Source organism: Balearica regulorum, chromosome 3 (genome assembly GCF_011004875.1).
Source record: "Balearica regulorum gibbericeps isolate bBalReg1 chromosome 3, bBalReg1.pri, whole genome shotgun sequence".
NCBI classification, from domain to species: Eukaryota; Metazoa; Chordata; class Aves; order Gruiformes; family Gruidae; genus Balearica; species Balearica regulorum.
Window position 1 is genome coordinate 868,820 of NC_046186.1, and position 27,688 is coordinate 896,507.

The window sequence follows — 27,688 nt, forward strand, 5'->3', positions numbered from 1 at the left end:
ATGGTTCCCTTGCTAAAAGCCGTTAAAGACTAAGATAACAGCCTGAAGAAAAAAAAGTCGCTGGAGAAAAATGTAGGGAAGCGGAGTAGAAGATCCATTGGGGAGAAAAAGAATGTTCTTGGGTCTTCGCACAGCTACAGTAGTACAGGGAAAAGTCCACAGGGTGTCATCAGAGCATCAAGGAACAGCAAAAAACCCCACACCAAACCCCAAAAAACCTTTCTGGAATAAAGGCTTCCTGCGTAGCTTTTGTCTTGGGAAGCCCATGCAACACATTTATAGTGGCTGGAGTCACCTTTGTGCTGAAATACTTTAAAATATACTCAGTAGTAAAAAGATATAGCTCTTTTCTAACTTTTTATAACAAATAAATGTCAAAGTACCTTACAAAGATGTAATAAGCTTTAGCACTGCTTTAGCAATAGGCAAGTCGGGATGCAGAGCAGCTTGCTCATTGTGACTCAGGAACAGGGTCAGAGGAGAGATGAGCTCTCCTGAGAGCCAGGAGTCCTGATGGTCTTTGTATCCCCTGTGTACGTGCTCCTGGTGCCGGCGTGAGAGAGCAGCAGAACCCCTACCACCACCACCACCAAGAGCGGCAGGGTAGGACTGAAAGAGAAGCAGGGCTCAGCGACAGCAAATCTTACCGGCTTTCTTGAAACTGAGATGGAAAGCTTTAGGTAAACCTCGCTTTGAGCTACTCTTGCGTATCAACCACACCTCCAAATGTTTCGGAGGTTTCAGCAACGAGTCACTGTCTGGGGGCCTAGTTCTTCACACACAAGAGGAGAGCAAGAAGACGAACCAGAAGCTGTATATATTTCCCCTGAACACATCCTTTTGTCCATGACATGGGAAACTGAGGGGTGGTCGTGTCACTCTTCCGTCCTTCCCTGCACAGATGTCGCTTTGATGCTCCTGGCCCTAGCACCCAGTTCCACTTCGTACACAGTCCTAAATTCACATCACTGACCACATGAATGTCATTGCTCCACGAGTGAATCTGGTCCAGAGACCAGCACTACTGGAAACTGCTCTGCAGCTGTCCAGTTACAGCCGTCACCGGCCGTGGAGTAACCCAACGCATTTCTTGCAGAGTTCTCCACTCCAAACCTCTCACCCATGTCTCACGCTGCAGGGAGCAGTAATGGCTCTCCAATCAATTACCCCTGCCCAGGGGGTCTGGGCCCACTAAAACCATCTTCCAACCGTTTGCAAGCAGAGCTGGATGCTCTTCAGGGAGAGGTAACTACTTCCAGGCTGTGGACCTTGCCTTGGTGGCCATCTGCCTTCATCCCCCTCACCCTCTGTTAGAGACACACAGGCTTCCTGCTGGTTCCTCTGCAGCTCTTTCAACCCATGTCTTTGAAGGGATTTCCATCTCCAAGAGAATCTGAACACTGGGTGCTATGTCAGCATTTAAGTTATAAATAGCTACTCCTGTGGGCCCCTGATGTTCAATACAACAGACTGGCCACCCAAGTGTATATGGCATGGACAGGCATATGGTTTGCGTGAAAAACGGGCTGGATGGCCGGGCCCAAGGAGTTGTGGCAAATGGAGTTAAATCCAGATGGTGGTCAGTCACAAGTGGTGTTCCTCAGGGCCCAGTTCTGGGGCCAGTTCTCTTTTACATCTTTATCGATGATCTGGACGAGGGGATCGAGTGCACCCTCAGTAGGTTTGCAGACAATGCAAAGTTGTAGGGGAGTGTTGATCTGCTGGAGGGTAGGAAGGCTCTGCAGAGGGATCTGGACAGGCTGGATCCACGGGCTGAGGCCAATCGTCTGAGGTTTAACAAGGCTCAGTGCCAGGTCCTGCACTTGGGGCACACCAAGCCCAGGCAACGCTACAGGCTTGGGGAAGAGTGGCTGGAAAGCTGCCCGGAGGAGAAGGACCTGGGGGTGTTGGTCAACAGCCCGCTGAATGTGAGCCAGCAGTGTGCCCAGGGGGCCAAGAAGGCCAACAGCATCCTGGCTTGTATCAGAACTAGCGTGGCCAGCAGGACCAGGGCCATGATCGTCCCCCTTTACTCAGCCCTGCTGAGGCCGCACCTCGAGTGCTGAGTTCAGTGTTGGGCCCCTCACTACCAGAAGGACATTGAGGTGCTGGAGCGTGTCCAGAGAAGGGCAAGCACGTGGTGCAGGGTCTGGAGCACAAGTCCGATGGGAGCGGCTGAGGGAACTGGGGGTGTTGAGCCTGGAGAACAGGAGGCTGAGGGGAGCCCTGGTCACTCTCTGCAACTACCTGGAAGGAGGTTGTAGCCAGGTGGGGTCGGTCTCTTCTCCCAAGTAACAAGCGACAGGACAAGAGGGAACGGGCTCAAGTTGTGCCAGGGGAGGTTTAGGTTGGAGATTAGGAGAAATGTCTTCCCCCAAAGGGTTGTCAAGCCCTGGGACAGGCTGCCCAGGGAAGTGGTGGAGTCCCCACCCCTGGAGGGATTGAAAAGACGTGGAGATGTGGTGCTTGGGGACATGGGTTAGTGGTGGGCTTGGCAGGGTGAGGTTAGTGGTTGGACCCGGTGATCTTAAAGGGCTTTGCCAACCAAAATGATTCTGTGATTCTATGTTATGTCTTTGCTAGTTCAGCTTCTACCTCCCTCGATCCTTCAGTTTGCAGCATCCTCGTGGCTCTTGGGCCTCTCACACTTGTACTTTTCTACGTTGTACCTGGACACGGCACTCACAGAGGGGCCGTGAGCATCCATGGGCAATTTTCTTCAAAGAAAACACCCCGAGTGTAGACGTTTGGCCCCTTTAAAATGTCCACTTATGTTCATCGTTGAAAATGTAAATATTGGCATATAGAGCCATACAAATGTTAGGAATAAATTTTAGATTTATGACAGAAAAAGTCCTATGAATTGTAGTAAGAAAGAAACCAAAATTGTTATAGTGAACTTACCTTAAATTTTATAGATTTCAGTTAAAAATTATAATCCTTTTTGAACTGTCGGTAGATGGGACATAGCTCTTTGAAATCATGTTTCTATAACCTGGTTCAACATTCTCATAAAAACTGCAGGGTGCTGTGCAATCCTGTAGGACTACAAGGGGTGGTTGTTCCAGGGAAGCGGAGAGATCTTGAATCTGAGGAAAGATCCTCCTCGCTGCTAAATGCACTGCGTGCTGGCGTCAAAGACACTGCAGCAGGCATTTGTAGAAAGACAAACCAACCCCAAAGAACAAGCAAACAAATCACAACACAAACCCAGGCTAAGCTGGAAAACATAGATACTCCTGGGGTTTTTTTTCTGCAGTGCAAATGTTATGAACTTGGATCATCGATATTCATGAAATGCAGTAGCTGAGGGCAGCCAAGCACTGCACAACCCCGGTGCACGCTCTCCAGGCGCTCGTGCCCTCGTGACGTTGCCTGTGCATGGGACAGGAGAGGGAAACAAAGGTGGAGGAAACGTTCGTCTTCGTTAAGCCAAGCCCGCAGCTCCTCTCCTGGCTGCCCCCCTGCCGCCGGCGCAGGGGGAACCAAACAGCCCCAAGACTGAACCGTCCCAACCCAGACGCTGCAGAACTGGCAAGGAAGGACTATTGTTGGTGACTGGAGCATTTTTTTCCTGCTTGAAGTCACCTTCTCGTCCCGTGGGATGTACCGTCTGCATTGTCAAAGCGGAAATTTCAGAACGCTTTTGGTGATTATACTAGCCGTGGAAAAGTCCTTTGACTTTCTCTGCACCTTTCGTGCGTGATTTCTGAGCTCCTTGGAACACGTAGAGCTCCCGACTGATGGAATGCTTGTCATTTGGCATTCCCCCCGCCCTTTTACTGTCCGTGTTTCCTAGGGCCCTTGCTCTCCGGGGCTGCTTGAGCGGAGAGATCAATCGGAGGTGACAAACCCTGACTCTATCCCTTCCCCATCCCATCCCTCTGCAGCTCTGCCAGCTCTGCCCAGGGTTCGGCTCTCCTCCCAGGCGCCCAGACTGTGGCCCGGCAGTAATTTCAAATCCCAGAATCATCGGGAATAGGATTGGAAGAGATGCTCAGGGGTTACCCCGTCATCCTTTGCCCTCCAGCGTGATTAACTGCCTGATAAACGGTTCTTGACAGCCGCCTGTCTAATCTGCTCCTAAAAACCTCCAGTGGCAGCGACTCTGTGTCATACGTGTGTGAACTATTCTAGTGCTGGCTTATCCTGGGGGGCGTACCACGGGTTTCCTAAATTCTAATTAAATATTTCCTGCTGTGTTTTAAGACTAGAAATTCTTGTCCTGTCTCCTTTTGGTAGCTGAATCGGGATATTCCCTTTCGCAGCAGCCTTTTGCGGTACTGGAAGATCACCACTAACCTCTCTCCACGGTCTTCTAGCCCTGGTGGAAACTACCCCGTTTCTTTCAGTCTTTCATGTTTTCACTTCATTGCCATTGATTTCTTGCAAAATCTTTCCAAATGGTCCCGTTCTTGGTTGAAAAGCGGTGCCCGGCGGGGCTCGCCCTTGGAAGTAAGTGCTGGGCTGAAGAAGAACCACCCACATTTCCATCTCTGTCTCCCTACAACCTGTTTCTTTTGGAAAGATCTGCCCTCATTAGCTCCACTCCAGCCTCAAAGAGTTTCACCAAAATCTCTCGATATAGCATCGTTTGTGCCTCCTCCGTATCTGCAAGGTCTCTTACTCTTAGCAGAAAATTAGGTTGGTTTGATGTGATCTGCTTTGGACCAAACCACGCTGGCTGTTACTGTTCACCTCGTTCTCCTGTCGATACTTACAGATGGATTTTGTCGGCCCATTCAATGTCTTTGAGTATTTAATTCCCCGAGTCCTCCTTTCCCCCATTTTAAAGGTATTCTTTGCGTTTGTCCTGTTCCTGTCGGGACATTTTGCCTGTGTTCCCAAAGCTCCTCACTCGCAGCTCCAACGTTGCTTTACAGCCTCCCTACGTACATCGCTATGAATTAAATCAGACCTGGCCGATTTGGAAACATCCAGCACGTATAATAAATCTTTAACTTACCATTTTCTTATTTTAGCCTGAGTCCTCAGCCCCTTTTTTGTTGACATTTATTGTTAGCCATCTGATTGCAACTGACCTTTTAAATGAAGACTGAAGCAAAAAAAAAAAAAAAAGATTGCATGCTTAGTTTTTTCCTCTGATACGATCATTCATTCCCTGCGCGTAGTGAAGCATCCTTCTTTCAATTTTCTCTTACTGCTGACGCAGCTGTGGACTGCCTTCTTGCTCCCTGCCCTTTTCCTTCTCATCGTGTGTCTTGTCCCTCGCTCTGTCCTCTCCTTGCCCCTGCGCCCACAGCACTCAGGGTGCCCATGGGACGAGCGTGGGGCGGCAGCTCACGAGGGCAGTGGAGAGCTGTGTGGGTGCCAGGACAGGTCGGACTGCCGGGGACAATCTCGAAGTGTAGGAATTCATGGGATCCCAGAACCCCCGACTGGTTTGGGTGGGCAGGGACCTCCCAGCCCACCCAGTGCCACCCCTGCCATGGGCAGGGACACCCTCCACTAGCCCAGGTTGCCCAAAGCCCCATCCAACCTGGCCTTGACCACTGCCAGGGAGCCAGGGGCAGCCACAGCTTCTCTGGGCACCCTGGGCCAGGGCCTCAGCACCCTCCCAGGGAAGGATTGCTGCCTCCCATCCCATCTCCATCTCCCCTCCTGCAGCTTCAGGCCATTCCCCTTGGCCTGTCACTGTTCGGTGCCGTTGCAGTGTTTTCTTAGCAAGAGCTGCTCTAACGCAGGAGACCTGGGAATTTCCCCATTCTCCAGCAACGTGGGCAAAACGCGGCGGCACTCGGGAGATGACCACTCTCTTCCCTGCTCAGTATTTCTGCTCCTCAAACGGTGAAGCTACCCAAACTCCTGTTTCACCAGCAGCTTCGACTCACTTCAATGGCTGTGGGTCCTTCCTTGCTCTCCCCGGGGGCTGTAACCGTCCCCGTTCAACCTCATTTCTCCTCCTTTGCTTTTACCCTGGGCTCCTGGCTCCTTCCTCGGCGGTAGCCAGCCTCGCCACGCGTGCGCCTGCTCCTGGCCAGCCCCCCTGCCCGGCTCCAGCCCCCCCTTTGGCACCCTCCTGCGCTGCGCCTAATGCTGGCTGCAGACCTCGCCGGATCAATGCCGATAAACCGGACCGCGCTGGCGGCCGTTCCGGGTGTCGTTATCTCTAATCTGGAAGCAACTCGGCGAGCACGTAAAATGAACTCCCCCCAAAATCAATTTACTGATTTTACATGGGCCTCTGCGCTCGTAGAGCTCATACGCTGACATTTTTATATGTATCTCTCTCTCATACCTAGCAAAACCAGCTTCTGCTGCTTAGACCTCGTCCTAGCGACGCTTCCTGCAAATTACAGTCCTTTTGGTGCAAACGCTCTTATACAAAACAGGAGAAACGGGTGGCGCAATCCGAGCGGGCTGGCATCGGTGCCGCCTCGGCGCAGCAGCGGGAGCCCAAATCCCAAACCCTTGTCTCTAAACGCGCGCAGCCCGTGAGGTGTGTCGTGTCGTGTGTCCCCCCCAAGCAAGTCACTTGGTGGGCGATGCGGAGCCGCGCTTATATTAACGCGTCATCGGCTGCGGCGCCGCGACGCCAGCGGGTCCCAGCCGGCCGGAGCCGCGATGAAGGAGGCTGCAGACCCCTTTGCGATGATGCTCATTCCTTTATTGGTGTCACTGCCAGTTTTCCGACGGGTGCTGGCGCTCTCCGGTCCGTCCCAGCACTGGCTCAAAGCTACGGTACAGCACGTTGCAGAGGTGTCCATCCAAAGCCAGAGGGAGCGGGCGACTAACGACCTCTCTCCATAGGGTATGTATAATATATATATATTTATAATATGTCCTGTATATTCATATGTATAGTGACAAGGATGGGCCACCGTACGGTAAACTTTTGATTTCTAAATAAATCACCAGAGCAACAGGCACAAAAATTTGGTCCTAATCAAGGCCCTCACCTCGTCAATCGATCCGAAACAGACCCGAACCCACCCCCTCGTGGGGAGAAAAAATAAAGTCCAAACCTGAAACCCAAAATAACTAAACAATGAAACAACAACATAAAAAAAAAAAGCCCCAGCCCAGCCCCGTCCCCCCTCTGGGATTTGCCCCCTGTACAGTCACATCGACGGTAAATAGATCCCTTGGCTACACGCGCGCACACTCACACCCACCTACGCACACTCATACGTAAATACACGCGCACCAACATACAAAGACCAAAGAACATTACAAATATACATCTGAGGTTGCTGCAGCGATGCAGAGAGGCTGCGGAGCCACCCGAGGCGGAGGGGAAAACGCCGCCACGAGCTCGCCGGGTCTCAGCTCAAGTCAGCGGCATCTGCTCCCGGCCCTCCTCGGGGCTTGTGCTGAGGAGGCCGCGGCGGAGAGACGGACCGAGGGCACGGGAGGTTGCCAGCCCCACGCGCACGACAGATGCGTTTACAAGCGGCACTTGGGCGTCGAGAGCGGCTCAGCCCGTCCTGCGCTCTGCTGGAGAGGCTGCCGCGTGGATCCCACCGTGACCACGGTCCTGCTGGACCTGGACCTGGCCTTTGCCGGGACACGGATGAGGACCAACGCGTTGGCCGCGGGAGACCGGCGTGGACGTGATGCTCCACGGCTGGGGGCAAGCCGGGGGAATGAGGACACCATCAGCTCTCGAGCTTTGTTTCCCGTGTCCTGGGTAGAGAACGGAGGTAAAGAGGCTGCCACTGGTCCACCACCTCGGGGCTCCACGGGCTGCTCATCCGGCTGAAGATGAACTCGGGGCAATTAGAGAAGGAGGAAGGAAGGAAAATATATCCCTGCAGGCCACCCCGCAGAAGCTTCTCCCCGTCCTGTGGTCTGTGCTTCCTGACCCTGACTCCCAGACGCCTTCATGGATCCCAAATACAGCGCTGGGTCTCTCCTCCACCGTGTTTCACGGTGCCAGAGCCAGCCTGCTCTGGGGGACGCGCACGGACAACCCCCCGGCTGCTGGTGGTACCTGTGGCCAGAAGGGCCTGACCCCAGCCGTGGGAGGGACCCCTTCTCACCCCTAAAACGCCCTTCTTCCTCCTGCACCCTCCTCCCCGGGCTGAGGACAGACCAGGGCTGGCTGCTGCTCGCAGGGTCAGCTCAGTCCTGGGAGCGACCTACACCTTCCAAAATCTCCCACAAGCCAGCTGCGGCGCGGGAGAGGGGGACAAAGGTTTCAGAGAGGCAGAAGGTGTCACGGGGCACAGGCGGGGAGGGAAGGTGGTGGCAGCGGGCAGCGATCGAGAAGACGAGGCAGGACGGCGTTAGAGGGGATGGGGAGAAGGTGCCGCGGCAGAGCAGGGGCTGTGCCGGGAGCTGGGTGGGAAGGTCCGTGGATGCCCCGGCCCGGGCACGTGGAGCACGCTGACGGGACGCTCCTGTCGGGTGGGACTCGCACTGCTCTCACATAGACACTGCTGAGGGTTCTGCTCCCGAGGGTTCTGCTCCGTGTCTGTGCCTCGTTCCCTCCCTCACCCCAGGTCCCGTCTGCAGGAGTCGTCGAGGTGAGCAGTGACCAGTCCTCCAGCAGAAGAAAATCTCTTCATGGCTGGAAGAGGCCAGAAGACAGTCCCTACCTGCAGTCTTCCCAGATCTGCCTTCCCAGGACGGGCCTCAGCGCCGTCCCTCTGCCCACCCGTACGCTCCCACGTGAGCCGGGCGGTCGCTCCCTCAGTCACCAGGATCTCGTCAAACAAACAGCTCTCCCCGCCTCCGCACATCCGCACGCCATCCCAGGGAAACCAGAGCCCGGCACTGCCAGCGATGGTCTTCAACAACACCCACCCTCCCTCGCCCCGGCCGCCGACGGCTGAATCCCACCGAGCGACGGCTGGCACCTATGTGCGCTGCTGCCTGCGATGGCTTTCGGGTCGCCAGAGCGGCTTTACGGCTCACCCCCCCTTATCCATTACCCGTTTCACGTCCAACCCTCCACGACGCGCGCAATCACCAGGAAATTTCTCCCAGCTACGAGGTGACCTCCACGTGGTGTGACCCAGCGCAGAGGAGAGCCATGTTGACATCACTCCTCCGGGCATCACCGTCTGGCCCTGCGTTTCCTCACTGCCTTTAGTTGCCAGGATGGTGGACGGTCAGCTCTGCTTTCGCCTCGGCGGCACCGCTCCCCAGGCGACGAGTGCCTTTGGGAGGGGACGGAGACCTCCATCTCCTGCTCGTGCTGTACGGAGTCCAGCCCCCACTGAAGCTGGGCTGGGAGCGAGCCGGGTGCCGGGCAGCTGCGCAGGGCAGAGCGTGGCAGAGGTGAACGCTTGGGTCGGTTCATCGGCAAGCCCTCTCTGTGGACGGAGCCGGCGTTCCTGGAGCGACAGCCGTGCCCAGAAGTCCATGAGATGTCACTGCTGCCACCAGCGTTGATGCAGGCTGGAGAGTCCCTCCGGGGCTCTGACAAGCCCAGCCCGAGGTGCTGCCACCACGAACTCTCCAAATCCTCGCAGAAACCGCCAAATTCCCGGGCATCCAGCAAAGCAAACGCAGCACCAGAGTCCAGGGCTGCCTCACCTTCTGCCAAAGCCACCAGCGAGGGGACGTGCCCTCTCCTGCCTGCCCCGCGCAGCACGATGGTGAGCAGTGCGCCGGTGGTGCCCACCCCGGCGGCGTCCCCGTGCCCCGGCCGTGCGCGGGGGCTGCGGCGGCGGCGTGGTGCCCGCTGCCAGCCTTGGGTGTCCTCCAGTCCGAACGCGCCTCCTGACTCTGCGCATCAACCACTCCATAAATAAATACGTTAAATAAATAAAGTGACGGATCCGGATCGGGGAGGGGGGGCAGAAGGAAGGAGGAGGCAGCTCCCCTCGCCCCAGGGGGCTGTTCGTGAGCGTCTCGCACAAACACACGCGCACACAAAGTAGCTGAAGACAAAGACGAACGGGGACCGGTGGAGATGCTGCCGGCTGGGGCCCCTCCTCAGCCGTTGGCGGGGCACAGTCCTCGCTGCGAGGCGGTGCGGGGGACGAGGGGGTCCAGGACGTCACTCCTGAGCTGGCATCGTGGCGGCGCGCGGGGAGCTGGAGGCGAGGGAGACATGCGTGGTTGAGGACGGCAGTGACCGCGGCGTCTGGCACCTGGATGGGGGGGGCGAACAGAGAAAAACTGGTTTCCTTCTCCTTCCCCCGCATCCCGCTCTCCCCAAAATCCAGCCGATGTGTCAGTCGTTTGCTGCGCAGGCAGCACCAAGGGACACGCAGTGTGGGGCAGGACGACACCGTGTGTCCCACCACCTGGGACAGATGTGTACCAGTGAATCCCCGACTGGTTTGGGCGGGCAGGGACCTCCCAGCCCATCCAGTGCCACCCCTGCCATGGGCAGGGACACCCTCCACTAGCCCAGGTTGCCCAAAGCCCCATCCAACCTGGCCTTGACCACTGCCAGGGAGCCAGGGGCAGCCAGAGCTTCTCTGGGCACCCTGGGCCAGGGCCTCAGCACCCTCACAGGGAAGGATTGCTGCCTCCCATCCCATCTCCATCTCCCCTCCTGCAGCTTCAGGCCATTCCCCTTGGCCTGTCCCTCCCTGCCCTTGGCACCAGCCCCTCTCCAGCTTTCCTGGAGCCCCTGCAGGGACTGGAAGGGGCTCCAAGGTCTCCCCGCAGCCTTCTCTTCTCCAGGCTGAACCAGCCCACCTCTCTCAGCCTGAGGTCTCCAGAGCAGAGGTGCTCCAGCCCTCGCAGCATCTCCGTGGCCTCCTCTGGCCTGGCTCCAACAGCTCCATGCCTGTCTTGTACTTGTATATATCATCTATATGATGATACATGACATCACTGTATTTTTGGCAGTGTGAGGTTAATGGTTGGACTTGATGATGTTAAAGGTCTTTTCTAACCAAAACGATTCTGTGACTTTATCATCACCCTGTTTTTAATACTCATCCACCAAGGCAACGTCAGCCATATCACACCCCAACCGCTCACAGCCAGTTTCAACCCCAAAAGGAAGAGGGGGCTCGCAGCTTCACCTGCCCCAGGCCCACCCGCTGCCCCGCACGGAGCATCCCGGCCGCGCCGCAGCCCCCACGCGTCCCCCCTGCCCACCGGTACTCACCAGGAGCGGGACTTCCTCACGCGGGAGGCCGCCGGCCGCTCCAGGAGGCTGTCCAGGTGCATCAGCCTCTCCAGGTGGAGAGCCCGGGGGTCCTGCTCTGCCGGGTCCCTGCTCCGCTCAAACTCGAAGATGGCAGGAGGGGAGAGGTCCAGCTCCAAGAACATGATGTTCTCAGCCTGCAGCAGGGCAAAGGGAAGGCCAACACGGGGAGTCACTGCGTGGCAGAACACAGCACCAGCTCTGGCAAGTCCACTCTGCCAAGAGAAGCCGACGGGCACGCCAGGGAGCTGCTGCAGCCTCGGGGCGAGCTCCAAACTGGAGCCCAGGCTCCCTGCTCTGCTCAGGCTCTTCTGGTCTTTCCTGGGGCTGAGTCAGCAGGCAAGGCCGAACGTCCCTGTCCTTTCAAACAGCAGGGGCTGCCAGAGCCAGTGAGCCAGCAGCTCAAGGACCAGCTGAGAGCATGGCCACCAATCCTGCCAAGTGGGAGGATAAAGCTGGCAGCTTGATCTGACCTATCTCAAATCATCGTGAGCTTGTTTACTCCATCTTCTCTCCCACTGTTCATCCATCCATCCATCCATCCACTCATCCATCCATCCACTCATCCATCCATCCGTCCGTCCATCTATCCATCCATCCATCTATCCATCCATCCGTTCATCCATCCACTCATCCATCCATCCATCTGTCCACCCATCTATCCATCCATCTGTCCATCCATCCATCCATCCACTCATCCATCTGTCCATCCATCCATCTGTCCATCCACCCAGCCATCCCATTTCTCCATCCCAATGAGTTCTTGTCCCCGCCGGCAGGCACTTACACGGTACCGAGGATGAGATCCCATGGCCATGGCCACGCGGGCGTACTGGCTGATGGGTCTCTTGTACCCCACAGCAGAGGTAGGCCGCTTCTTCATTTGGTTGCTGCTTCTAAGGAATAAACGAAGAGGAACATTTAGTAGAGAATGTAAATACCTACCAAAGCCGCATCCGAACAGTGACGAACGGAGCTCGTCTACAGTGAGCGAAGGGCGGCCCTTCCTGGTGGGGCTTGGCCTGGAGATGATTTCCACCCGTAGGCACCTGCAAGCACCCCTGGGTCCCTGATGCCCCCCCAGCCCCGGGGACATCCCTGCCCTGCAGGCAGCGGCGGCGTGCCCACGGGTCGGCAGTGCTCGGGGCCGGGACGTACCCTCCGGTGGGCACCAGCGGCTGGAACTTCCACTGGTCCTCCTCACCGTCGAAGTACAGGCGGTTCATGATCTTGTTCTTCTCTTCTGGTGGGATGAAGTTCTCGATGATCAAGTACCTGAGGGAGTGACCGGCCAAGAGAGAGACGGAGCGAGAGCAAAGGGGTGGGAAGGAGCAGGAGAGGAAGGAGTCAATGGGACGAGTGACGGAGAACAGGTGGGGAAGGGAGAGGGATGTCAGGAAGAGGGGGAGACACAGGGGAACGGGAGAACATCCGGAAGATGGAAACACGGTGGAAAGGGAGAAGTTGCAGCAATAGACCCAGCCGACAGGGAGGCGAGAGAGGCCGCAGAGGGCGGGCAGAGGGACGTGGTCATCAGAGAGGAGCCCAGGCACTCGGCAGCTCCGCGAGCGTCCCCCCGGGCAGAACCCCCCCTCTCCTCCCCGCGCCCGCCCGCTCCCCCCGCTGCCTGCCCGGAAAGCGAAGGAAAGCTCCGAGATGCCGCAGGCACCCCACAGGGAATCTTTTTTCCCATGTTTTTTGGGGCAATTTGAGCAACTGCAGGAAATTGTTTGGAGCCGACGCGTTGCTCCACTGAGCTGCCGGCTTTTAAAACGTTTGAATCGTGTTCCAAGGGAAAGGCAGCGAAATCTGAGATGAAATTTTGTTTCTAGCAAAAGTAGAAATATTTTACTCTGAGAACACTAAAGTGCTTGTTTACACCTGGGGGGGTTTCTAAAGATCTTGGGATACGATTATGGGCTGAAGCGGGACCAAACCCGCTGAAGGTGCTGGGACCTTCCTGGAGGGAAAACGCCGCCCGGCTTTGCCGGCTGCCACCGTCGTGCCGGGAGCTCCCGCGGGGCTGGGGCTCACCCCGAGCGCCCCCGAAGCCGCTGTCCCTCCACCGCCCGTGCTGGGGCCGGAGCAGGTCCCCGGGTGCCCTCGGGGGACACCTACCTCCGTAACTCGGCCACAGCCCGCGCTGCTGCTGTGCGGCCGTTGCTGGTCGTGTATTTTCTCCTTTTTCACCTTTCTCAACAACTTTTTAATACTCGTGGGTGCAACTCACCCGGCTCAAGAGGTTTAAAGACGTTTTACGCCTCCTGCCACCGCGGACAGGGTAGGAAACGCTCAGCTGTCCCCGTCAGCAGGTGCACTGCTCCCTCCAGCTGCACACCCCAGCTCTGCTCTCTGCACCCCAGCTCCGCTCTGCACCCCAGCCTTGCCCTGCACACCCCAGCTCTGTTCTCTGCATCCCAGCTCTGCTCTGCACCCCAGCCTTGCCCTGCACACCCCAGCTCCGCTCTCTGCACCCCAGCTCTGCTCTCTGCACCCCAGTTCCGCTCTGCACCCCAGCCTTGCCCTGCACACCCCAGCTCCACTCTCTGCACACCCCAGCTCCGCTCTCTGCACCCCAGCCTTGCCCTGCACACCCCAGCTCTGCTCTCTGCACCCAGCTCTCTGCTCTCTGCACCCCAATTCTGCCTCGCACGGCTACGCCTCGGCGCGGGGGGACGCGTGATCACCTACTTGAGCTTCAGCTCCCGCGTCTGCTCGTTCTGCGCCTCCTCCAGGTCCTGGCGCACGCGGATGTACTCGTCGTGCTGGTCCTGGATCTCCGCCTTCACGGCCTGCAGCTTGGCGTACAGCTGGGGGAGAGGAGCAGCCCCTCAGCGCCGCGGCTCGGGGGTGCGGCAAGCCCCGGGGCTCCGGTCGTCCCCCCCCTGCCCCGCTCTCACCTTCTTCAGCTTCTTGGTTTTGATCTCCACCTCCTGCTGCAGGGAGGTGTACGTCTCCCGCAGCTCCATGGTCTCCTCGTCCCGCAGCAACATCTCCTGCTGCATCTCCCGCTCCCGGCGTTTCTGCAGCGCAGGGGAAATGCTGGGAGCCGGGAGGGGGCAGCCGGCCCCCCGGGATGCCCCCGTCGCCCCCCTAAGCTGGGTCAGACCCCCCCCCTCCCCGCGCCGTTACCTGCTCGGCTATCTCCTGCCGCTTCAGCTCCAGCATCTTCTGCTGCTCGTTGGTGTGGTCCACGATGGTCCTGCCGCCGATGAGCAGCTTGCTCTCCATCGCCTGGGGGGGCACCGGGCGGGATGGGGGGGTCAGAGCGCGGCCCCGTGGGGTTTGCCCCAGGCCATCCTTGCCGGGTGGTCACCCCCGTCCCTGGCCCCTGTCCTGGGCACCCCGTCCCCACCCTGAGCACCCCATCCTCACCTTGGGCACCCCGTCTGCACCCTGAGCACCCCGTCCTCATCCTGGGCACCCGGTCCTAAGCCTGAGCACCCCGTCCTAAGCCTGAGCACCCTGTCTGCACCCTGGGCACCCCATCCTCACCCTGGGCACCCCGTCCTCACCTTGGGCACCCCATCCTCACCCTGAGCACCCCGTCTGCACCCCGAGCACCCCATCCTCACCCTGGGCACCCCGTCCTCACCCTGAGCACCCCAACCTCACCCTGGGCACCCTGTCTGCACCCTGAGCGCCCCATCCTCACCCCGAGCACCCCGTCCTCACCCCCGGCTTTAGGGAGGCGGGAACTCTGCTGCAGCGCACGCTCCGGCCCCCAGCTGCTGGGGAGGGGGCTGCACACGGACACCGACGAGCTCGGGGCCGGCTCAGCACCGCCGGGCGCAGCGGGGGGAGCAAGCATTGTGCCCCCTCCGCAGGGCCGCGGCACGGGGCCGCTGGCGCAGAGCCCGGGACGTTTCGGGTCCCGCTTCCTTCCGCACAGCTGTGAGCCCGCGGGACGCTGCAGATGTGCAGCAGCTGCCGGCAGCGGGGACCCAGCCCCAGCCGAGCCGAGCCGGGCGGGGGGCTCTGTCCCGAGCCCCTGGGACCTGCCGGGGGACACGCTGCAGGGACACCGCCCCCCGCCCGTCCGTTCCACCCCCCTCATCCCACCCCGTCACCCACACCCCACCCCGGCTGCGTTGTGCCTCCCCGGGGGAAGGGGGCTCCCCGTCCCACGGCTGCACTCGCACACCCCCCGTATCGGTGTACGTGCACACACCCACGTATGCACGTGCCTGTGCACAGTCACACCCCCTGCACACACACACACACACACACACTCCTACGTGCACGCCCAAGAGTGCCGAGGTTTATGCTCACCCACGTGCACGCTCTCCTTTACCCCATGCACACACACGCTTGTGTACAGCCCCCGTGCGCACACACGTGAGCACGCTCATGCATGCGCATCCCTGCGTGCTCGTGCACACACACATTAGCACACTCATGCACGCACACTCATGCGTGCCCACGTGCGTGCACATGACGTGCCAGGTACGTGCACATGTTGAATACGTGTGCGCGCGCTCGCCGGTGCGTGTACCAGCGCCGAGTGTCTGTGCACACTCGTGCAGGAGGTGAGCACACCACGTGCGGGGGTGCACACCGCATTCGCCGCTGGCACGTGCCCCTGGGCAGGGCTCTCCCCGGGGGTGCTGTGCCCCCCGCTGCACCCCAGCACCACGCGGGGCACGGACGGGCGAACCGGTGACCCCGTTCACACGGCAGCTCTCTGGGCAAGACTCTGTTTTCCCTATTTTCCCCCATTTTCCCCTATTTTTCCCCTTCCCGGCCCCGCGCAGGATGGCTGTGGGGGTGTGCAGTGTGGGGGTGCGCAGCGTGGGGCTGTAGGGGTGTGTAAGCGGCCCCCACAGCACCCGTGGGACAACCCCCACGTCCCTACCGCCGCTTCCCACCTTCCCCCGCCCCCGGGAGACCCTCGTGGCCATGGGGTGCTCTGGGGCGCGTCCCCCCAGGGGTACCCCATCCAGCCCCCGACCCTGCTGCACCCCCAGAGCTCCGGTGGGGTGAAGGCACCGGGTTGTTGAGGTGGGGGCCAAGACCCCCGAGGGCAGCCCCCCTGCCCGGCCCCGTGCTGTCCCCTGCCAGGGCTCCGGGGGGTGGCCGGGCCGGGGGGCACTGGGGTGCTACGGGCCCCTCGCCCCCCTCCTCCTCCAAAGCCGCCTCTTGGCTTTGCACCCCGTGCCGGCGAGCGTCCCCTGTGCCCCGCGGGGTACGTCCTCTCCCGGCAGGACTGGGGGGGCCAGGGAGGGGACCGGGGGGCCCAGGCGGGCGCTGGGAAGATGCTCGGCCAGGGCACCGTGCTGCCAGCCCCCCCCGCGGGGGTCCCCGCCGGCTACCGCCTTCGCCGCGGGATTAAGGGGATCCTTAGGGCTGCCGTTTTCTCCCTGCCAAAGCACTTATTGCCGCTAACGAAGACGACTCCCAATCTTCTTTAGCGCGTGGGACAGATTGAACGCTAAGCCTCTCACGGGAACTCGTTTCCGGCACCCAAATAACTTCCCCGGCACTTTCCCGCCCACTGACCCTGGCCTCGGCACCTGGCAGAGCGTTGGGCGAGGGGTCCGGAGCAGCGGCACCCAGCGCCTGGCAGAGGGTCCCCCGCAGCCTGCCGCTGCGGCACGGCCCGTCCGCGCGCCAACGTGCACATCTGGGCGCCAACGTGCACATCTGGGCTCTCCAAGCTCGACGCTGCCCAGGTGTCCCAGCCGGACGGTGGGGCCAGGCCCACGTCCACGAGTGTGACGGCGAGACGGGGTCCAGCCCGTGTCACCCGCACGCGTGCGGCGTACCCCATGTCCCCCCAGGCACTACGGCTGCCTTTGCCACGGTCACTGCCGAGCCGTTAAACGGTGAGCGGGTCACAGGGCTCTTCTCACGCCGGCGCCTCCGTGCCCGGCCCCGCTGCGTGGCAGAGCTGCCCACGAGCAGCCGGAAGCCCCCCAGTGCCCCCCGCAATGTCCCCCCCCGGCAGGCGCCGGGCAGTGCCCAGTGGGGTGAGCGTCGCTCCGTCCCTCCGTCGCTGGCACAGGGGGAACTTTTGCCTCCTGGGGCGATACCTCGCTGTGCGACTGCACCCGTACCCCTGCGGCCGGAGGGTCTCGGCGTGTGGAGTGGCTCCGAAGGCCACCGAAGGGGATGCGGCGTCATCCCGCCTCTGGCCCTGCCTTGTTACTCAGCAGTTACAGGACCCGCGGTGGCCCCGAGCCAGCACCGCTGCACCGTGCCGGACAAGGAGACCGCGTGGGACGGCTGCCAGCGACAACCTGCACTCCACCGCGGCGGGGGGCACCGGCTGTGAGGAGCCCACCTCCGTGCCGAGCATCCTGCTCCACCAGAACGCGCGTCATGGCACATCCGGTGTGCCGGCCGGCGACCGGTGTCCCCCACCGTGGCTCTGCCCCAGCGGCGCGGCCCAGTGCGAGCCCACGGGTCTCGGTGCACGGCCCCGCGTCCCTGGGGCTGCAAAACCCACGGCTCTGGCCACGGAGGAGGCTACGAGAGCATCCCCCTGCTCAGCCCCCGAAATCCCCGGCAGGGACCGACGCCCCAGGCACGTCCCCGCCTGGAGGGCTCCGTGCCAGGTCTCCAGCCCGACCACCGCGGTGACAGAGGGGCTGTGCCGGAGCGTGACGCGGCGGGTCGGGGTGCCGGGGCTCCTTCCCCACCGCCGTGACTCTGGCCCCAGCCCCGCAGCAGCCCTGGGCAGGCGGGAGGGGGTCAGGACCCCCCACCCTCGCCGGGGGCAGGAGCTGGGCCGGGGGGGGGGGGCAGCGCTGCACCCCCAGACCCCCGGCACAGCTGCCCAGGGCTGCGCTGGGGCTGCCGCGGCCCCCCTCGTGCTCAGCCCCGCACCCCTGAGCGTCCCCGAGCTGGCGGCTCGGAGGGGGCCAGTAACATGCCCCCACCCACCCCCCGCTCCGGCTCGGGGGTGCCGGGAAGGATTTGAGGCGGGGAGGGGGAACGGGGTCCCTGCGGAGCTGCCAGGCCCTGCCCGTCCCCAGCAGAGCCCGGCAGGACTGGGGGGGCTGGGCAGGACTGGGGGGGCTGGGCAGGACGGGGGGCGGGGGGGGCAGGCGGTGCTGCGCTCTTGGCCCCAGCCCTGGGCGTGTTCCCGGGGCCACCGGGGACGAATCTGCAGCATCACTCCCCCACCCCGCCGCAAGCTGCTTTGTTGTGCCGAGGGGGGACGAGAGCTGAGCGCAGCGCACTCGTGCCACCAGTGACCCCGTGGCCCTTCCCACCCCGCAGCCCCGGGAGCTCCCACACAAGGTCCCCGTGCAGGTCCACGTCTGAGGGCAACCCCAACCCCAACCCCACCACTGCAGGGGAGCACGGGGCTGCCTTGGGCACCCTGCGTGGGCACCCACCCTGCGTGGGCACCCACCCTGCTTGGGCCCCATTCAAGCACCCCACGAGGGGCTGGAGGCAAAGCAGGTCTTCCCCCAGCGTGGCTCGCAATGGTGCGTGGCGACACGTACCTTGTACTTGGTGGCCAGCAGCTCCGTGGCCTCCTGCTCCTTCCGCAGATCCTCTATCATCTTCTCCTTCTCCTGCAGAAGCTTCTGCTTCTCCTCGCTCACCAGGCTGTGGTCGTCCTGGATAGCGGCTTTCTCCTCTTCCAGCCTCTCCTTCTGCTCCTTCAAGTAATTCTCCATGTTCTTCTCCAGGCCGTCCTCGTTGTCGTCCTCCCCTTCGTTCTCCGTGGCGCTTTCTCCATCCACTGCTTTCTTCCTCCGGCTGCTCCTTCTCCTCTTCTTCCCCAGCATGCCGCGCTTCTCCAGCTGGGCCTTCAGCCGGACAATCTCCTCCTGAAACTCCCGCAGCAAGGTGTCCTTGGGGTCCTCGTTCACCCGGGGCTTGTTCTTGATGTTCTTGGCCCTGTTGGCGAACCTGAGGGTGGAGAGGCTCTCGTCGTAGCTGTGAGAGGCCGGGCCCAAGGTGGCCACCATGATTGTCTTGGCGTTGCCCCCCAGGGAGTCCTGCAGCAGGCGGGTCAGCTTGGAGTCCCGGTAGGGGATGTGCGTGCTTTTGCCGTCCACGAGGGCGGAGATGACGTTGCCCAGGGCGGAGAGGGAGAGGTTGATCTTGGACGCTTCCTTGGGGCGCTCTCCGTGGGCCCCCATTTTGCTCTGGCGCTCGCTGCCGGCCAGGTCCACCAGGTTGAGCTTGCCCACGCGGATGTGCTCCTCGCCGTCCGGCCCCGTCTCGCTGCACTCGATGGTGATGAGGAAGATGGCGTGGGAGCGGGAGCTGTGCTCGTTCATGTTGGTGCTGCCCACGGACCGCGTCTGGCTCCCCAGGTTCATCACGTGCTCGATCTCCTTGACGTTCTTGGTCACGAAGGAGGAGAGGTCCTTGATGTACACCCCCGTCTCGGGGTTCTCCTTCAGCTCCAGCTTCTTGCTCTGGTCCTTGGCGAGGAGGTCCCTGATCTCCTCCTGGTAGATCTCCAGGTACGAGGCCCTCACCAGGTACTGCTGGTTCTGCGAGCGGGAGATGTGGGTGAAGATGTGCTCGAAGGAGATGGGGATGATGCCCCGCTTCTCCGGCTCCGCCCAGGCCCCCTGCATGGTGTAGGTCTTGCCGGTCCCGGTCTGGCCGTAGGCGAAGATGGTGCCGTTGAAGCCCTGCAGCACGGAGTCTATCAGCGGCCGGACCGTCTCGTCGTAGAGGTCCGCCTGCTTGGAGCTGGCGTCGTAGACGGCGTCGAAGGTGAAGGTCTTGGGCAGCTCGCCCGGGGCGGCGCGGGGGTTTCGGATGCTCACCTGCCCCAGCTTCACGTCCAGCTCCAGGACGCGCTCGTAGCCCGCCGCCTCCTCCTTCCTGCTCATGGGGCGGCACCGGGCCACCACCTTCAGCGCCTCGCAGCCGCTGCGGGACTTACCGGCCATGGCGGCGGCGGGCGGGGCCGGGCGGCGGGCGGCGAAGAACGGGGCGCGGGTCGGGGCCGGGGCCGGGGCCGGGGCCGGGGCCGGGGCCGGGGCCGGGGCCGGGGCCGGGCGGGGCGGGGGGGGGGGGGGCTCAGCCGCGCCGCCCCCGCAGCATCCCCCGGGCCGGGGCCGGGGCCGGGGCTGGGGCCGGGCGGGGGCCGCGGGCGCGGCCGGGGCGGAAGGTGCGGGGGGCCGGGGGGCGGCGGGGGGGCCCCGCCGGGCGTTCGCTCATGGCAGCGCGGCCGCTGCGCCCCGCCCGTGTGCGGGGACGGGCAGGGCGGGCAGGGCGGGCAGCGCGGGCAGGGCGGCCGCCGGCGGGGGCGGGCAGCGCGGCTGATTCGCTGCCGCCTTGCACACACGCACACGCGCCGGCACACGCACACGCACACGCACACGCACGGGCAGGACGCGGGGGGGGGGGGGAAGCGCTGCCGGCCCCGGCCCCCGCCCGCCCCCCCGGCACGCCGGGAGCTGTAGTCCCGCCTTTGTGTGCGCCGGGGGCGGGGGGCGCGGGCAGGGAGCGCGCTGCGGGGGGCAGGGCGGGGGGGATGCAGGGCTGGGGGGCAGGGGGCGGGACTGGGGGGCAGGACTGGGGGGCAGGGGGCGGGACTGGGGGGCAGGGGGCAGGATGCACGGCTGGGATGCAGGATGCAGGACGGGGATGCAGGATGGAGGATGCAGGATTGGGGGGCAGGGGGCAGGATGCACGGCTGGGATGCAGGATGCAGGACGGGGATGCAGGATGGAGGATGCAGGATTGGGGGGCAGGATGCAGGATGCACAATTGGGATGCAGGATGCAGGACTGGATGCAGGATGCGGGATTGGGGTGCAGGATGCAGGATGCAGGATCCAGGACTGGGATGCAGGATTGGGATGCAGGATACAGAATGCAGAACTGGGATGTGGGATGCGGGATTGGGATGCAGAATGAAGGGCGCAGGATGTGAGATGCAGGATGCAGAATGTAGGATGCAGGATGCAGAATGTGGGATAAAGAATGCAGGATTGGGATGCAGGATGCAGGATGTAGGACAGGGATGCAGGATACAGAATGCAGAACTGGGATGTGGGATGCAGAACTGGGATGTGGGATGCAGGATTGGGATGCAGAATGAAGGGTGCAGGATGTGAGATACAGAACACAGGATTGGGATGCAGGATGCAGGACTGGGATGAAGGATTGGGATGCAGGATGCAGGATGTGGGGTGCAGGGATGGAATGCGGGATGCAGGTTGCAGGATGTGGGATGCAGGATTGGGATGTGGGATGAGGGGTGCAGGATGTGAGATGCAGGATGCGGGATCGAGATGCCTGAGGGAGGGTACAGAACGTGCAATACGGGTTCAGGACTGGGATGCAGGACGCAGGGTACGTGATGTGGGATGCAGGACTGCGATGCAGGATGTGGGTTGCGGGATTTGTACGCAGGAAGCAGAGTAATTTTGTGGGATGCAGGATTGGGGTGCGGGGTACATGATGTTGGATGCAGGATGCAGGACATGGAGGGCACAGGACGTGGGATATGGACCGGGATGTGGGATGCAGGGTACCTGAGGTGGGATGCAGGACGCAGGATTGGGTGTGGGATGGAGGGCACAAGATGGGGGTTGCAGGACGCAGGACTGGAGTGCGGGATGCAGGGTGCAGGGTACCTCATGTGTGATGAGGATGCAGGATTGGGATGCAGGGTGCAGGATGGAGGATAGGGGAGGCAGGAGAGGGCAGGGGGAGGTGCCCAGCCCCAGCAGTCCAGCAGGGACAAAGCTCTTTCCTCGGGCCTGGCAGCCAGAACAGGGATATCTCCCCCCACCCCATCTCCTGCGGGGCCAGGGCAGCATCACCCCTGCCAGCCGTCCCTGCAGTGTTTCGGGGTTGCTGGGCTGCCCCGGGCTGTGCCTGCCCCTCCCCGCAGCAAACCCCGGCCTCTGGGTCCCGGTCCCCGGTCCTGTCCCTCTGCCAGCCCCGGCCCGGCTGCCGTGGCCCTGCATGGGCTCGCTCGCGGCCCGCTGGGAATAATCCCCGGCGCTTTACAGGAGAGGCAGCCCGGGGCTTCGGTGGGAGATTAAACATTCTCGTGGTTAATCGAGTCTCGGCAGCCGCCCATTCCCCGGAACCAGAGATTATCCCATAATTAATTAATTAGGGTATTTGCTGCCATACGCAGGACTGCCTGGTGCAATCCAAGTCCTCGGTCTCCAGGAGGAGCTTTGGGGGGGGGGGGGGTCCCCTCCCCAAAGGCACAGCCCAGCGACGGAGGGGGATGGAGGCGATAAAGGAGGGTGTGATGGGGAGGGGGAGAGGGATGCAGCGGAGGGAGGGAGGGAGAAGGGATGGAGGTGGGATGGGGGGACAATGGAGGGGGAATGCGGGGGGGTGGAGATGATGGGGAGGGCGGAGGGGGATGGAGAAGGGATGGAGAGGGGATGGTGGGGGATGGAAGCGACAGTGGAGGGGATGATGGATGCAGCAGCGATGGAGGGGGGATGGGAGAAGATGGTGGGGAGGGTGGAGGAGAATGGAAGGGGGCTGGAGGAGGCAATAGGAGGGGATGGAGGGGGAATGGAGGGGGCAATGGGGGGATGGAAGAGTGGGTCGGGGGGTGGAGGAGGGATAAGGGGGGCACTGGAAGGGGTGGTGGAGACTATGGAGGGGGTGATTGCTGGGGCCTGGGCTGCCCCGAGGACGAGGACAGGGCACCACAGGACTGGGGCATACCCCACACCGGACTGCAGAGTGGGGCCGGGCAGCACCGTACCCCACGTGTGTGTCCGGGGGGTCCCACCGGGCTGCGATGCCACCTCTCCCCTCGGGCACTCGGGGCAGCCATGCCCCTGGCTCCATGCCCCCCCCCCCCCCCCGCCTCGGCATCCGTCACCACCTGGCACTGCCCCACGGCACCACCGCGGGACAGGGGTCTGCACCAGGGCCACCCCCCGTCTCCTGTCCCGTCCTGGGCGAGGGTCTGCGCACAGGGCCCTGCAGATGCCCCACGCCACGGGCATGGCTGTCGGGTGGGGGTCAGCCCCCCCCGGGGCTGGCACAGGTCTGATCGTCCAGTCCCTGCTGCAGCCCCCTCGCCCTGGCTCCCTCCCACATCCCTGTGCCGTGGGGCAGGGACCCCGGTGCCGCCCGGCTCTGCCTGTGGCACTGAAGTGGTGTCCCCAGGGTGGATGGGTTCAAGGGCACCGTGGCCCTGCAGCCCCCGGCCACGGTCCCCCTGCCCCAAATCCCCCAGGGCTGGGCTGCGGTGACACGCAGGAAGCGGGGTGATATTTAGGCAGCGCGTGACGTAGGGGCACAGGGACGCAGAAGGACAGAGTGACACGTGAGGAGGGGGTGACGCGCAGGGACACGGTGACATGGGGATGTGGTGACCTGCAGGGGCAGAATGACTGCGGGGACACGGTGCCACGCAGGGCAGGGTGCCACGCAGGGCAGGGTGCCATGTAGGGATGGTTCCTCGCCCGCAGGTGTCAGCACCCGACCGAGCCTGCTGCTGGTGGCCTCGGGGCTGACCTTCAGGGCGATGGGGCTGGGGGGGGACAGCAGACCCTCACCGTGCCCCTCCTGGGCCAGCCCCGGGGTGCGTGGGCAGGGGCACCGTGGGGCACAGGGTCACCCACCCCACGGCAGCCCCCAAAGCAGCCGGGGCAGAGCCCTGAGCCCCCCCGCTGCCCCCCACCCTGTGCTCCGTGGGGGGATACGTACGGGGGCCACACCGCGGCCCCAGGGGACCCCCCTCACCGGCTTTATCCCGTCCATGTGCGAGGAGGGGGTGTGGGTCGGGGGTCCCGGTGGCGTGGCCGGTGATGTCCCGGTGCGGCTGGCGGTGTGGGATGACGCGTGGGCGGCCGCGCGCCCGTGGGGGTGGATTGCCGGGCCCTGAGTCACGGGGTGGGGTGCAGGGTGAGTCCCGGAGCCGCGCGGTGACTCACGGCCCCGCCGTCCCCCCGCGGGTCCCCGGGCAGGGTGAGGGGAGCACCGCCCCGCTCCCACCCAGACCCCAGGGTCTGAGGGTCTCTACGGCCCCCCGGGGATGCTGCCCCCTCCCTCACCCGCTGCGGGTACCGCACCGGCATCAGCGCCACGGCCGAGGTGGGGCCGAGCATCCCGGGGCTGGCTGGGACAGGGGACAGGGTCCGGGTGGCACGCGGGGGTGGGATGCCATTTGAGGTGTGACTGCGGGCCTGGGTCAGCCCAAAATGCTGCTGGCACTGCAGGGGGCTGGGGGGGGTCCTGGTTCCTGCAGCCTCCGCTTTTCTGTTCCTCTCCCACGTGCCCACGTCCCCCGGACACCCCAGGACATCGCAGCCGTCCCTCGGGCATGGTGGCTGCTGTCGGGACAGCGCAGACACCCCTGAGAGGCCGTACCCATCCCTTGGAAATCTGGCTGACTTTGGGTACCATGGCCACCCCAGGACACCACGGTCACTGCCGGGACACCATAGCCATCCCTGGGACACCGTGGTCACCCCTGGGCCACCAAGGCTGTCCTTGGGACAGCACAGTCACCTCTGGGACACTGTGCCCCCCACCCAGGACACCGTAGCTGACCCTGGGACACTACGGCCATCTCTGGGACACCACAGCTATCTCTGGGACATCTTGGCACCCCTGGGCCACCGCAGCCACCGCTGGGACACCGTGCCACCCCTGGCCATCCCACGCTCTGCCCCATCCTGGTCACTGGTGGTCCCCAGCCACCCCGGGGTGCTCAGCGTAGGGGGGCTGGGGGCAGTTTCCCCCTGGATTTCTTCCCACCCCACGGCTTCCCAGGCCCCCCCAGGCCCTGCCTGTGCCAGGTCCCCGGTGCCGCCGTGGGGCAAGGCAGGGGCTGCCCACGCGGCCGGCGGCAGGGACGCAGCAGGGGCGGCTGGTACCCTGCTCTGGCCGTGCCAGGGGCCGTGCCGGCGGTCGGCACGGCATGGGATAGGAAGGGGCTATGGCCCCCCGAGACCCCCACGCTCCCATGGATAACACAGCCAAGCTCTGCTCCGGGGAGACGCTCCACACTGGGAAAAATGCTGGAAAACACCAAATGAGCCAATTCCCAGCCCTCAGGGGTGGCCGGGGGGAGCGGGAAGGGCTGCAACCCTTCGTCCCCCCCAGCCGCTGGGACACCTGGCACCCCCCACCCTGGGGCAGCCCCCCGGGGTGAGGCGTCTCCTGGGGCCGGGGGTCCAGGGCTGCCCAGGCTTGGCAAAGCCGTGGGGCCAGAGTCGTTATGGAATTAACGAGGAGCAGGAGGGAAGCCCTGCCAAGCCGGGCAGGTTTCCGGCAGCGGCTCCGGCCAAATCATGCCAATGTCGCTCGTAGTGAGGCCGGAGGCCGTGCCGATGAGGGTGGCAGCGATGGACAGCCCGCAGCCTCCGGCCGCCTCCAGCTCGACACCCGTGGTGCGGCGACGGCGGGGCAGCAAGGACGGACGGGCAGCAGGGCCCTGCCTGCGCCGGGTGCTGGCCGGAGACCTGGCGATGCCCTTCCCAGGGGCTGCCCTGGCCTCTCGGGTTCCCGGGGCTGCCTGGCCCGGGCAGCGGCATCAGCCGGAGCCGGGCAGATGTGGGAGGGGAGGGACCCCCTCGCCGACCCTCCCCAGCTCGGTGGTGATGCTCTGCCGCTCGCGGGACCCTGCGCTCCCCGTCCCGTCCCCTTCAGCACCGCGGGCTCTGGGGCGGTTGGGCCACCCCGGGCTCTCTGCTGGGGCCGCGCACAAGGGGAAAGGCGGCCGGGGCACAACCCTGTCCCAGGCTGTCTCAAAGCTGCTCCGATCGCAGCTTCAGCTTGGGGCTGGGATGCAGAACAGGGCTGATGGCACTTGGCCTCCACCTCCTCTTGCTCGGCTCATCATCATCCTCACGGTCCCTCATTCCCAGGTCCCGGTGCCATTCAGCGCGGCTCGCTGCCACTGCCCAGCCCCGTCGCGCCGTCGCTTTGCACAAACCAAGGTTGCAGCGGGAGCACGCCCAGGCGGCCAAAACCCTCCTACCCTGACTGCCGCCAGAAAAATGGTGCTGGGGCTCAACGAACGTCCTCTGGGCAGAGTCCTGCCAGAGCCGGCGGGGTGCTGAGGCACCAGTGTCCCCTGGGGGACCTCAGCCCTCTGCGGATGCTGCTGCGGGGACCATAGAAGCACACAGGCTGGGAGCAGGAACAACCGTCTCCGTGCTGGCAGCATTGGGTTGACATTCCTTATGCTTTTTCTTCAAGTTTGACTAACTGGTATTGGGTTCAGCCGGACCAGCCCCGGAGAAAAGCCCGTCCTCCCTGACGGGGACAGGATACGTCCCTGCGTGATGCTGTCCCCAGCTGGGGCAGAGCTGAGAGGCTGGATCCTCTCTCTTGCCCCCCACCGATGGCCCTTCTCACTCTCAGCTTTCTTCTCTTGGCTGCTACAGGGGAAAGGGACCCTGGGGGTCCAGCAGGCATTTGGCTGCTGTCCCCCAAAACCAGCTCACCAGCATTCCCAGAGATCCACCGGATTTATTTCCCCGTTTCCCTCCTCTGCGGCAGTTTTGCGGTTCCGTTCGGCCATATCCCCGTCTGCTTGCGTCACTCCTCATCCGCCACGTGCTCCCCGCTCCCCTCGTGCCGTCCCCGTTCCAACACGCCGGGTCACTGGCGGGGGAACTTGTGAGGCAGCAGAGTCTCTGCCTGCTCCTCTCCTCCTGGCGCTGCCGGGGAGCGTGGCGGGTGCCCAAGGAGCCGCCCGTCCCAAATCCCCGGCTGAGCTGCCCCCCAGCACCCCCGGCTGAGCCCCATTCTGCGGCCAAGCAGCCGGAGCCGGGGGCAGCTCGGCCGTTCGCCCAAGGGCTGCCCGGTGCTTCAACCGGCTGATGTTTGCCTGGTCTCTTCTCCTCAGGACCTGGAGCTGCTCCGGCCGCCCATCGCAGCCTCTCCGAGAGCAAAGGCCACCCGGCTCTGGGGTGCCCTGCTGCCACCCCCGTCATGTCTCCCCTCTCGGCACGGGACACCTTCCTGTTTCTCTGTGACTTGAGAGTCACGCCGCTTCTGAGAAAGATATCTGGGAACGAGCCTTCAGCTCCTCCTGATCTGCGCTGCAAACGCCTCCTTCCCTCCCCAGACACCCACGCACAGCAAGCCAGGTTCCCCGGACGGGGTTTGGAGGATGAAACGGCTCCCGGCCATCCCCCCGGGCCCCTGCGGGCAGCACCAGGCTGCCGCCACCCCCCGACACCCGTGGGAAGAGGCAGCGCAAGCGGCAGGGGCACCGCAGGGTGGGTGGGGGAGCCAGGAGCAGGGCATGGCAAGCTCTGCTGATGGGGACCGCAGGTGGCAGCCAGGAGCATCCCCGGTGCTGACCAGCCATGGCCTGGGGCTCCAGCCACCCCTTGGGGTGAGATCAGAGGTTTTCTGGCTTTTTCGGGCTGTGACCTGAGCGTTCGTAGTGCAGCAGAGCGAGCCCGGGCACGGCACGGGAGGGCAGGGACAGGGGAGCTCCCACAGCCACCCGGGGAGGCAGCCAGGGAATCGCTCCGGTGCAAGATTCACCCCATATCGAAGCGGGGAGTTGGAGGGGCAAGCGCATCTCACGCTAAGCCTGGATTTAGGATGGATCAGTTTGCCGGCAGCTGACTCCTCTATAATTAGATGGCAGCGGCGGAACGGGAGCCAGCTTGGGGCGCAGAGCTCCAACATCTTCCCATCCACAGGCGTGTCGTTAAAGGGAAACACCAATTTTCCA

At 62.9% G+C, this 27,688-nt stretch overlaps 1 protein-coding gene across 1 annotated transcript; it reads right to left on the minus strand.

Annotated features, from left to right (window-relative positions):
* Positions 1-6,606: 6,606 nt before the first annotated feature.
* KIF3C (kinesin family member 3C) lies at positions 6,607-20,012 on the minus strand. Its single transcript, XM_075750226.1, has 8 exons — positions 18,532-20,012; positions 14,210-14,311; positions 13,978-14,100; positions 13,769-13,887; positions 12,236-12,352; positions 11,865-11,973; positions 11,039-11,214; positions 6,607-10,064 (listed from the first exon to the last, which is right to left on the minus strand). Exons 1-8 carry the CDS (start codon positions 19,942-19,944, stop codon positions 9,971-9,973), a joined length of 2,253 nt encoding a protein of 750 aa, XP_075606341.1. The 5' UTR covers positions 19,945-20,012; the 3' UTR covers positions 6,607-9,970.
* Positions 20,013-27,688: the final 7,676 nt, after the last annotated feature.

Coding starts and splice junctions, on each gene's coding strand:
- KIF3C (XM_075750226.1), bottom strand. CDS start 19,944: ATGGCCGGTAAGTCCCGCAGCGGCTGCGAGGCGCTGAAGGTGGTGGCC. Junction 11,974..12,235: donor CCGCTGGTGCCCACCGGAGG/GTACGTCCCGGC, acceptor TTTATTCCTTAG/AAGCAGCAACCAAATGAAGA. Junction 10,065..11,038: donor GTGAGGAAGTCCCGCTCCTG/GTGAGTACCGGT, acceptor CCCCCCATCCAG/GTGCCAGACGCCGCGGTCAC.